The sequence below is a fragment of the Zalophus californianus genome, chromosome 12 (genome assembly GCF_009762305.2).
Source record: "Zalophus californianus isolate mZalCal1 chromosome 12, mZalCal1.pri.v2, whole genome shotgun sequence".
Lineage (NCBI taxonomy): Eukaryota > Metazoa > Chordata > Mammalia > Carnivora > Otariidae > Zalophus > Zalophus californianus.
In genome coordinates this window covers 86,849,479-86,862,307 of record NC_045606.1, presented here as the reverse complement: position 1 = coordinate 86,862,307, position 12,829 = coordinate 86,849,479, and the positions used below count along the sequence as shown (strand labels likewise).

Sequence of the window (12,829 nt, the reverse complement as noted above, 5' to 3'; positions counted from 1 at the left end):
AGTCATTCATAGCTAAGTTGTAAAAGACAGCTGTGGCGTACATAAAATATTATCCGGCATAAAACAGTCCCCCCAAAATTACTAATTGCTTATTGCGATTGAACGTGGTTTGCTATTTACTAACCACAGGGTGGCAGACAGGAAAACTGTAAAGCAAATTATACCAAAAACAACCCCTACCACCATAACCCTAAGGACTTTTTGGCCATTAACTACCCATCCATCTAGTAAAGATCTACCTCTATGCGTTTGACTTCAATAGTCACGAAAGGTTTGGGTTTTGTGAGGAGTTTTTTAAGAAGGGTTAGAAGTACTAACAGCTTATTAAACATTTGCTTTTTAATTAGAACTCATTTCTGTTCCTTCACTTAAAATGTCCAAACATAATAAAATAAAATTAAAAAAATAATAATAATATGTCCAAAACTGACAGGGGCAGCTCCCTTGGCTGATTTTATTGTGAAACTAAACCTTGCCAGAGGAGAATTGAACTTTAAGTTGTAAATCTAGTAATGAACAGACTCACCTCTATAACCCCCACAGCTGGCACAGTACCCGGCAAAGAGCAAATGTTCATAGAAGTTTGTTAAATCAAACTGAGCTAAGAAATAGCTGTCAAAGATAATATGACCTTACTAAGGAAATTTAACTGAATAATGAAACGGGAATGGCTGGCAAAGTAATTCTCTATAGTCCTAAGATCAGCCTGAACATACAGAAAGAAAAATGAATGATTCAGAAGGTATAAAAGTCAAAAACAGTCATGGTCTCAAATGACAGATCAAGAGTGAAGACATGTAATACAAAATAAAGTGAAACTAAAATCTAGGCAAAGAGGAGAAAAGAAGAGAAAAAGAACATAAAAAGAAAAAACTTTAAAGACAAAATAGGGAATGAATAACACAACGGGGTCAGGGACGATCTTTATGCCCCCGCCCCTAGACAAATAGGGACACCAAAATCCATGCGGCTGAAACTTTCTCCTTCATGAGCAAAAGAGCATCCAAGGAAACAAGGTCAAATCAAGTATTAACCCAGGATGCATGAAGTAAAAGGATGAACTTAAAATAACTTTTTATTGATTTTATCAACTTATAAAGGTACTGTAGGTTTTTAAAAAATATTAAGAAAATAAAAATAATCTACTAATATAATTATAACATAGTGCCTTTCAAAACATTTAACAGAAGAGAGTCTGTCTGTCCATCCCTGCCCCCCTACACATACACATATATACAAAAATGTACGCACTTTCTTTTTCAACACTATTTGGATCATCCTATATAGAATTTTAAATCCTAGGTTTTCATTTCAGTAGTAAGCATTTTGCCATTTCATTAAAAATAATCTTCAGGATGGCTCAGCTGGTTAAGCATCCGACTCTTGGCTTCAACTCAGGTTGTGATCTCAGGGTTGTGAGACTGAGTTCTCCGTCTGGCTCCATGCTTAGTGGGGGATCTGCCTAGAGTTTCTCTTGCCCTCTCCCTCTGCCTCTCCCATCCCCCCTCTCTCTAAAATAAATAAATCTTTTTAAAAAATAAAAATAATATTCAAAAGTATCAATAACTGTATTACTAAATAAAGTAACAATATATGCTCATGGTGAATACATTCACAGTCCTAAGTCGTTCTTTCCTATTTCCCACCCACCGTTTCCATTTCTCATAGGTAATTCCTTTTATCAGTGTCAGCACTATCCTTCCAGGAATCTTGTATAAACACACATTTATGTCTACATATAAAGGATACATTTTTAAATACATATCCTCTCAATTCTTACACAAGTAGGTTCATCCTGTATATACTGTTTTTCAAGTGGCTTTTTTTGGACCCAAGAATGTATCTTAGAAATCTTTCCCTATTGGGCGCCTGGGTGGCTCAGATGGCTAAGCATCTGCCTTCGGCTCAGGTCATGATCCCAGGGTCCTGGGACTGAGTTCCGCATCGGGCTCCCTGCTCAGCAGGGAGCCTCCTTCTCCCTCTGCCCCCCACCGTCTCTTATGAATAAATAAATAAAATCTTTAAAAAAAAAAAAAAAAGGCAGTGTTTCCCTATCAGCACAAAGAGATCTTTCTCTTCATTTAAGAATGACATACCATGGATACACCATAATTCATTTAACTATATGCCTCTTGATAAACATCTAAGTTGTGTATTTTTGCTGTTCTTATCAACAATGTTCCAATGAATATCCTGTTACATATATTTTTATGGTACAGTACTATATTTGTAGGATATGGACCTACAAAGCCTCTTCTACACACATTCTCTGAATTTTTTCTAATGCTAGTTAAGTTTTATCATGTTACTTTTAAATTGAATTAGTATTTTTTGCATAAAGTAACAGGTAAGCATCTAAATTTACTTTCTTTAGCCAAATGTCTCAACACCAATTTCTAAATAGCCTGCATTCCCTCTACTTACTTGGATTATTGTTTAAAATTATTGAAGTCCCATATATCCTGCATCTGTTTCTAAATTCTATTTTGCTATAGCAGTCTGATTTTCTATTGGCATACCTGTACTGTTTCGATTCGTTTTAAAATAATATTTTAATATTAGATAAGAAAGGCCTTATTATCTGCCTCCAATTTTTTTTAAATAATTCTTATTCATTTATTCTTCTATGTGAACTACAGATCTGACAATTTCAAAAAACCCAACTGGGTTTTTACTGGGACTGATCTCTTTAAGAACATGGAAGGTCTCCTCATTTATTTAGGTCTTGTTTCATATCTTCCAAATACCATTTTTATTATTTTTTCAATGTCGCCATGTAACTCTCTCTTATTATATCTACCAGTTGTCTGTTTCTACTTCAAAAATATCTTGTTCTTGGGGCGCCTGGGTCACTCAGTCAAACGTCTGCCTTCAGCTCAGGTCATGATCTCAGGTCCTGGGATCGAGCCCCACATCGGGATCCCTGCTCAACAGGGGGTCTGCTTCTCCCTCTGCCTCTGCCCCTCCCCTCACTCATGCTGTGTCTCTCTCTCAAACAAATAAATAAAATCTTTAAAAAAAAAAATCTATTCTTTATATGTATGTGCCTTCATGTGATTTTTTGTTTTCTCCCACAGTAGAAATTTGTTGGGTGTTTGTGTATTTCTTTTTGGATACCAACAACTGGAACAGTCTTTGTATTTGGAAAGACCCTCCATTGTCTGGGTCAAAGCAAAAAAGAGGGCCCAAATTCCTACTATAAAAGTTGAAGGAGGCCAGACATGTCTCAGGCTCAACAAACTGGATGCTTCCACCAAGGACTCTGAATCCTGAGGGGATAAGGACAGATACAGGGACATTTAGAGACCACTGAAAATTCCAGCAACTGCAGGCATGGTGACAGTAGGGCACTGGCCCCCACCTAACACTACTCTCCACTAAGGAACTCACATTCTATCCAGATCCAGTGTTGAAGTTAAGTCTCGGATACATAACCCTCAGCTCAATTTGTGTGCCCGGCAGAAGATTTTCTAGTGCCCGTATGCAGAAAAGAGATAGAAACTTCTCTGTCTGTCAGGGTCTCGGACTGAACTGAAGCATCACGCACAGAGTTGGCAACTTTTGTCTGAACAGGAGAGGACTTCAAAGACTTCACTCCCAGCATGCACTGCTTTCAGTGCTCCTCTTGTCCGTAGCTAGATAAAAAAGTATGAGCACATGCATTTTGGCAGATACTGCTAAAACTACCCTCTGAAAAGATCTTATGGCTATTTTAAAGGCATGCTGGAAAGACTAGGACATGCACAGCTATCTGATACATGTCAATAATGTCAGTATTCTACTGTCTTAACAGTCTTAAGATCTAGTCTTACTCCCTACCAGGTCTAGACTAACCTAATGAATTGCTTGAGTCCACACCCAGGCCCTTAAGTATAGGCCTATGCTACGATCAGCCCAGGGATAAAAGCGTTTTCTCTGAAGCTCTCCTGAACTGTTCCAGAAAGAACATTGTCTAAAGCTGAACACAACCCTAAGGAACAAAGCATCTTTTACCTTCAGTTCAGACACTCATATTTCTTCATTATGCTGACGGTACTATACAACTTAAGGATCTTTTTCTCTTCCTTCTGAGGTTTGCCAGAGTATCTCTGATCCAGTATAAAGGCCCACAGTAGATGTTTCTTATCTTCACATAAAAGGATCATAATAAATGTGCAACAAAGGAATGAAGAAACTTTGGATGTCAGCCTTTCAGAACATGGAGTATTTGCTATTACAAAACCGTCTTACCGTTTCAGGGACAGTATGTTAAAAAGTAAAAAAAAAGCAAGAAGTAAATAAATGACAACAGTATTTTGGGAAACAAATAATATTCCTTAAAATTCTCCACTGCCACAAGACACTGTAGCCAAGAGCCTCTTTAACTAACCTCACTCTCCCTTTCTCCTTGTTACGCTGCACAACTCGGCTTGTGGATTTGATGTAGAGGTGCCGATGCAGTTCATCTATGAGAACCAAGTGGAGGTTCATCTTCTTACTGTGAAGCTCCAACCTAAGGTCACTCAGTCCTTCCACCTGGAGCAGGGGGCCCTCCAAGGACTCGACTGCTGACACCTAAAAAGGAGAAAAAAAAAAATGATTAAGTAGGACAACTACATAACTGAGCAATATTAGAAATAGGAGACTAGTTTTATTTGAGAACTTCTTTTATGAGACTAGGAGACTTTATTTTGTAAAAACCTATGACCTTATTTTTAAAAGATATGGTCGAAAGAGAGTTTATGAGAACCTTATCAACATACATCAGACTCTGAAGAGTATAATGTGGATAGGCCTAGTTCTGCCTTTGAAGGGTCTAACATCTAAAGAGAAATAATGCTGAAGAAAACAATCTTGATAAACATGAAGGCACCTAAAGCACCGCAAAGCTGTACATATTATTTATTCCCCCACACACTGCTTATTAACAGATACAAGTTAAATGACCTACCCAATTAAACTGTATCATTCATATTCTCACAAGAAGTCCACATACGAATGATTTAAATCAGCTTTCAATTAAATTTAGCTTAAGACTAAGACTAAAGAAAAGCACACTACATAAATTTTTAAATAATTCTCATGGTGACCATGAGTCAGAGCTTGGTTAGCCTAAGTCTACCTGCATGTCTACATATAGTTAGATATGTAACTCTCTCGCTCTTTCTTATATACACATACACAGAGGGAAATGCATGTTTTACATAAATGCTGTAAGGAGAAAAGAGAAGCCTTCACCACTCCTTGGCCTGATCCCGTTCAACAGAAGAAATGGGATATGAATGGTGAACAGGAGATAAACTATGGAGAGGGAAATACTCCTGGTGTAAAGTGCAATTCGGGAGATTTTAAGACAAAAAAAGATTGGATGAATAAAAATGGTGTAGGAATGCCTGCAACAAATGAAGATGAAGAATTCAGGGAGCCTGGGACAACTCACTTTGAAACCAAAGCAATAACCAAAAAGGAAAAAAAAAAATTATGTATCACATGATCCCATTTATCCATGTATATAAAGATTATATTGGTCTTTCTGTAAAGATTTTTTTTTTTAAAGTAGGCTCCACACCCAGTGTGGAGCCCAACATCGGGCTTGAACTCACATTCCCAAGATCAATACCTGAGCTGAGATCAAGAGATGGACGCCTAACTGACTGAGTCACCCAGGCACCCCAAGATCTATATTTTTTTTTAAAGAAAATAACAATGAGAATTATACTCTAGGTACTATTCCTTAGGAGAAAAATAAAAGCAAGAGAGAAACACAAAGAATGTAATAATAATAGTCCTGGTAGTAGTAGTAGTTATAAATAGAAAAGAGGACTACCAGCTGACTCAGAGGGAAAAGAGCCCTACCAAGCTCCCCAAAGGGATTCCTGTGCTATGACCATTCCCTACTTAGGTTATACTTGTAAATATTCCTAAAAGGTACAGATAAAGGCAATAACGAATAATACTTCAGGGTAAAAACAATAAATGTAATTAGGGCTATAAACATGCTCCTAAAAAGTACGGCATGTATATAAAAGCAATAGATAGTAAAAGCCACGAAACATACCAACCATCCAGAGGGTTGACCACAGACCCACACCAGTATACAAGGTCATTTGGGAGCACGTGGACAGTGAATACAGAAAGCCTGCAGCTGCCAAATACAAACTGGCCTGAGATGGGGAGGAAAATGCAATGGCTTACCCACAAACACATCACTTGTTTTGTGATGTGCTATGATCAAATGTCAGTAGCAAGTAAGTTTCTTTAAGTTAACCAAGAAAGAATCAAGGCATGAAAAAGTGACAAGCCCTGGGCCAGCTCTGCCCCCTGCAGCCTGCCGGTTCATTTTCATGCTGACTTGCAACTGCCCCTGGGACAAGAGCCCCTGGGCCTCATGCGAGCTGCCAACGATTCCAAATGGAAAAGCAGCCGCACAAAATGACCACTGTGTCCCCAAGGAGGAAAAACAACAACAAATTCGTTTACACTTATGCTCTAAAATGGATTTTGACTTGGGTCTCTAACAGAGAAAACAGGATGCATTAACCTTTAGTGACATAGAGATCCAGAAAATGAAAAATAATTTGGTAAGCCACTGGCCCATCATGTAGCCTTATCCCTTAAGGTAATTAAATCCAGCTGAGATATTTAAGCTTAAAAACCACCCACTGCACATCCACACTCAATTTGTTTGTAGGAATTTGCATGAAGATTTTTAACCCAAACAGTTCACATTCCAAATATAAAATTATAGGATAATATTAACTTTCAAAGCCACTTAATTTTATACATACATACATATATATATATATATATATATATATATATATATAGGTAAAGCACTTACCACAGTGCCTAGCACATACTGAGTGCTCACTGAAATTAGATTTTTAACAGAATCTGTGGATTTTGATAAAATCTCTGGATTTTATCCACATTATTCTGTGGATAAAGAAACCTCACAAGGCGTTACTAACATTGCTAATGCTACATTTCCAGTAAAGTGTTGTTTGTTCATAGAACCATTATAACCATTTAGATGACAAACTTTCTGAATATGTTTTCTGGACCCAAAATAGAAGTACAATTAATATATATAATCAAGATTAGTCTTAGAATTTCAAAGACTTGAAGAATTTACCACAGAGAATACAGCATAGTCTTTTTTTTTTTTAATTAATTTATTTATTTATTTTTAGACATATGAGAGCTTTCTTTCTTTTTTTTTATAAACCTTTTTTTTTTTTTTTTTTTTTTATTCATGAGAGACAGAGAGACAGAGAGAGGCAGAGGGAGAAACAGGCTCCCAAGGAGCAGGGAGCCCGATGCGGGACTCGATCCCAGGACCCTGGGATCATGACCTGAGCCGAAGGCAGACGCTCAACCATCTGAGCCACCCAGGCGCCCCAGCATAGTCTTCTTTTTATATGAAAATACAGTGCTCTAATTTTCTGGACTTCACTTATTAAAAGCTGTAATTATGAAAGCTAGGCAAGGTCATTGTCCTCCCCTACTCTAATCTTACTAAGTGGTACTAAAACTGATTTTAAGAAAATAGTTGTCAGAAGACGACATACAAATGGCTAACAGACACATGAGAAGATGCTCAACATCACTCATCATCAGGGAAATATAAATCAAAACCACAATGAGATGCCACCTCACACCAGTCAGAATAGCTAAAATTAACAAGTCAGGAAACGACAGATGTTGGTGAGGATGCAGAGAAAGGGGAACCCTCTTACACTGTTGGTGGGAATGCAAATTGGTGCACTCTGGAAAACAGTTTGGAGGTTCCTCAAAAAGTTAAAAATGGAACTACCCTAAGACCTAGCAATTGCTACTACTAGGTATTTATCCAAAGGATACAAAAATAGTGATTCAAAGGGGCACGTGCACCCCAATATTTATAGCAGCAATGTCCACAACTGCCAAAACATGGAAAAGAGCCCAGATGTCCACCAACAGATGAACGGATAAAGAAGATGTGATGCATATATACAAAGGAGTACTACTCAGCCATCAAAAGAATGAAATCTTGCCATTTGCAACGACATGGATGAAACAACAGAGTATTATGCTAAGCAAAATAAGTCAGTCAGAGAAAGACAAATACCATATGATTTCACTCATATGTGGAATTTAAGAAACAAAATAGATGAAGATAGGAGAAGGGAAGGAAAAATAAAATAAGATAAAAACAGAGAGGGAGGCAAACCAGAAGAGACTCTTCACTATAGGGAACAAACTAAGGTCACTGGAGGGGAAGTGGGTCGGGGGATGGGGTAACTGGGTGATGGACCCTGGGGAGGACACTTGATGTGATGAGCACTGGGTGTTTTATGCAACTGATGAGTCACTAAATTCTACCTCTGAAACTAATAATACACTTTGTTAACTAAATTGAATTTAAATTAAAAAAAATTTTTTTAAAAAGTGGTACCAACACGCTATAACATGGGTAGAACTTGAAAACACTCAGCTAAGTGAAATAAGCCAGACACAAAAGGACAAATACTGTATGATTCCACTTATATCATGTACCTAGAGTAGGCAAATTCATAGAGACAGAAAGTAGAATAGTGGTTTCTGGAAGCTGTGGGGAGGGAGGAAAAGGGGAGTTATTATTTAACGAGTACACAGTTGCAGTTTGGGAAGATGAAAAAGTTCAGAGATGGATGGTAGTGATGGTTGCACGATGTAAATGTTCTTAATGCCACTGCACTGTACACATCAAAATGTTTAAAATGGGGCTCCTGGCCAGTTTAGTCAGTGGAGCATGCAACTGGATCTCGGGTTTCTAAGTTCAAGCCCCACATGCGGCATAGAGATTACTTAGTCTTAAAAAAAAATCATTAAATATCCACCTACATTTAGATCTACATAACTACTGGTAAAAATACAACTGAAGAGTTGTGTTTTTTTAATGTGGTCATTTTATGAATCATTTCACTGTTTCCTAAATTTAATGTCTACAGAGCACTTTTTAAATACCACTGATGAAACATTAATGAGAATTCAAGAGATGCAGTTGGATTAGACGCAAAAAAATGGTCTAAAATGGTCTCACAGGTGAGTTGCTCTAAGAAATTATTAAAACTGGGTTTTTAAGTGTGACATGTAACATCAAATACATATTATTACAGAACAAGACATACCAGATAAAAAATCAAATAGATAACATACAATAGAGCAGTTCATTGGTAAATGTTGTCAATACCTCCATCACAGATGGAATAACATACACTCACACCCCGAATGATCTCTAGTATGACCTAGAATTCTCAGATAGGACACACCATCTCTTAAAGGTAGATTAATACATAATGAGCCAATTAAATGATTTGGAAGTTTTCGTAGACATATTTTCAAAAATAAAATGATGGGGTTGGGGGAGATACTACAAGCAGGGAATGTTTTCATATAACTCCTATTACCACCTAATCGAACATTAGTATTCTACTCACCACAGCTGGAAACTGCTTAGATAACAGAACTCCGTTCTAGACTTGAAAAACATGTCCTTTAGGATTATAAAAATAAGCTAGCATTTACAAAATGTTTTAATACATGATACTGAACAGGACAGCATGTTTTGCTACTAGAAACCTATCCACTGAAGAAAACGGAAATCCCTAAAAATGTTTCCATAACTAAGTATGTGAAAGGTACGGTTAAAATGCACATAATCAGGAATTACATGGTATTTCAAAAAAGCTTACCTTGAGCTGAGAGCTAAGTTGACAACAAAGGCCATCTTTGTGATTACGAACTACAGTACCCTTAAATTTTCCTTCCCAAATGTCTGTTTTTCAATTTCATTCTAGTTTAAAGTACGAAATTATTGTTTCATAGTTAGGTGTTTGCCTTCTGCTAATCTCACTCAAGTTGTTTAGGTAAAAAGATCTAGTTTTGTGCTTTAACATGAACTAATAGAAATGTTTTGGAGGAACACCAAAGTTGGCCATTCTCGACAGCTGTTTCATTGAAGAGATACTAGAAAAGAAACTACTGATCTTTTATTATTATTATTATTATTATTTTAGTTGGGGGAGGGGAGAGACACAATGGTAACTGACATTAGTAACCATTTCTAACTAAACCATCCGCTAGCTAAGGAAAATGCTTATTTTGGCAATCATGTTCCCCTAAAGAAAGCAAATGTGTTGCCACTGTTGAGTCCAAAATAAGTATTTCCCTCAGGACTCCAATAATTACATGGTTCCAAAATGTTTTATCACTTTTCAGTAGATCTGTATGTCTCCCTTAAGGAACTGTTTTTCTAGGGAGACAACACAACCATTCTGAAAATGTTGCCTTGGCTCAACTTACTGATGCAGTAACAGTAAAAAGATACGAAATTAGGCTATTCCAGAGAACGGATTCCTTCTCCCTCCCTATACTTAGGTAAGCAAGTAAATTTTTGCAACTGTCTCAACTAAGAATACCAGAAACCTTTGCCTATGAACAAAAGAAGTGGGCGTTGGAATCTGCCATTGACTTAGTGCCCAGGCCAGTAGGCAGCTGCCACCCGGGCCCCGAACTGCTAGAAGACAAACTCTGGTGGCTCCAGGCCCTGTTCCTCAAGACAGCCCTCCACCCAAAAGTCTCCACATTCAGGCTCAGGGAGTCCTAGACGGACACACGAAGTCTCCTTCTGATTGCAGAATGAGCCATACCCACCTTTACACAAGCACTGAAGATGTTTATCACCCAAAATCCCAGATCAATCACTTACCAAACATTTCCATTTTGCTACACCCCATTGCCCAAGCAGAAATTTGGCTATCAGACAGGAATTTTTTAAAAAACCAAAAACCAAAAAAAACCAACAATAACTAAACGCAGCTTTAAACCCTCGCCAAAACAAAAACACGGTATCTTTCATGTATTAGTTTGAAATTTGAACCATAGGAAACTGTTTTTACAAGTCAAAAATGACCCAATATTGGCTGTTTCATAGGGTTTTTTCTATTAGTTTTAGGAGATCTAAAAGCTTTGATGCATCTAGGACATCACAGTGCTGTTTGTAGGGCACTGTGGCCTTTATAATAGAACCCTATGTATTTAGTCACATCACAGAATCTAGGAAAAATTTAACGTGTGTGCGTACACACACACACGACATAAAACCACAAACATGCGACCCCAAAGGATTTTGTTGAACAAAATCCTGTTAAATATAAACTGAAAGCAACCTCCACTCGACCTGTGTTTGTAACAGGACACCGGCCACCACAGGGGACATATGCAGAGGATGGCTTAGACTCCTCTTCATACAAAAAGGTTGGGGGAAAGGGGAGGAGAGGAACGTTGGGAGGCAGAGTGTGGGGCATACAAAGCAGAATGAGGGAATCCATTCAAGGCCCAGGGCTATAGTGGAGGTTTAGAGGAGTCTTAGGGGATCTATAAGAAAAACAGAATCCCTGATCCCAGCTTTCCTGGAGATTTGGCTCCCTATGGTTCTGTTTTGCCATTGACTGCAGGCCTCCAGGCTACTGACAGCTTGGAACTTAGGACAGACTTCCCAAGAAAGCTGCAGCACAGGGCAAGGCCAAGAGCCTGGAGCAAGAACACTTTTTTCCACCCTAACTCCTCAGCCTGCAGCCAATCCACAGTGATCAAATCAGGCAATCAAAAATGCCCATTCTTAAAGTCAGTCTGCTAACAGAATATTGATCAGCCCCATTCAGGTGCCCCTGCTCCCTCTGGAAACCCAATACCTATAATGCAGACTCAGCAGGCTCTCACCATTAAAAACAGGATGCTGTCTACTGCCATTCCCTTTCATTACTGCCAGGGTTATTACATGTTTTTATTTAATAAACCTTCATCAGTTCAAATGAAGGGCTGTTATTAGTTGTGCTAACAACCAAATGATAATGCTCCAGAGAGGTATCAGTGCTTGTTGGTGCATTAGCAAAGAGAGGAGAAGGGCTGAGGTCAAGCAAGTGTCAATGTAAATGAGGCGATATTAGGTAGAAAAGGCTTAATGCAATAGACTGCCGGGGAGCTAATGGAATTTACAGGATAAAGCAAATGAGATGAAGTTATTGATAAGTGAATAAACGGGGGGGGGGGGGCCTGCAAGATAAAGCGCTGTCAAAGAAAAGCCCGTCCTTTCACTTGTGAATTTCTTCTTTAAAGTATCTTCAAATCTATCGTGGAAAACAAAACCCATGAGAGATCCAATGTGACTGCAGGTTTCACCACAGAGCTCAACCCACCATTGCTGTGAGACACGGGCTTGTTCTAAAAGCGTACCGTTTGACTAAGCTATTCTTAAGTCTTCTTTGGGCCTCCCACCTCTTCTAGGTTTTGTTTTTTTCCTCAACATCGGGACATTCCACCACAAATAATTCCCATAACTTAAGCAAAAATCTTTGTTTTTATCCTCTTGTAAAGTAGGGGTGGCAGGTCTTGTAAGATATTCCATCAGTCCAAGTCTCACAGAAGGACAGTATCTGAAAAATGAAATGCTGTATTTTCTATTGTAAGAGACCTTCAAAGGCTATTAGGACTGGGATCCCACCCTAATCTCACAGGTTTAAAAAAGAAAAAGGCCCAAAATGTATGTTTCTTAACCTTTGTTTTTCTTCCAAATTGTAAAAATACGTGATCAAGAAAACTTGAAAACCACAAAATCACAAAGGAAAAAGATGGTCCACATTCTCACTAATCAGGTAAAATATATTTTAACCTGATTCCTTCCAACTGTTTTTCCACACAAAGTTTTTAAAAAGTATTATTATTTTTAAATATGCTTTTTCCATTTGGCCACATACTGGAAACATCTGTCCATTACCCAACATATTTTTAGCGTTCATACCCATAAACTGAATACTCCACAAATGAC

At 38.0% G+C, this 12,829-nt stretch overlaps 1 protein-coding gene across 2 annotated transcripts in view; it reads right to left on the bottom strand.

Moving 5' to 3' along the window:
• EXOC4 (exocyst complex component 4) overlaps positions 1-12,829 on the bottom strand; it is a 718,447-nt gene that overhangs the window by 656,041 nt on the left and 49,577 nt on the right. For both annotated transcript variants that reach the window (XM_027573746.2, XM_027573747.2), the window contains exon 4: positions 4,370-4,554. In XM_027573746.2, the coding sequence (XP_027429547.1) occupies positions 4,370-4,554 (185 nt within the window). The remainder of the gene's footprint in view (positions 1-4,369; positions 4,555-12,829) is intronic.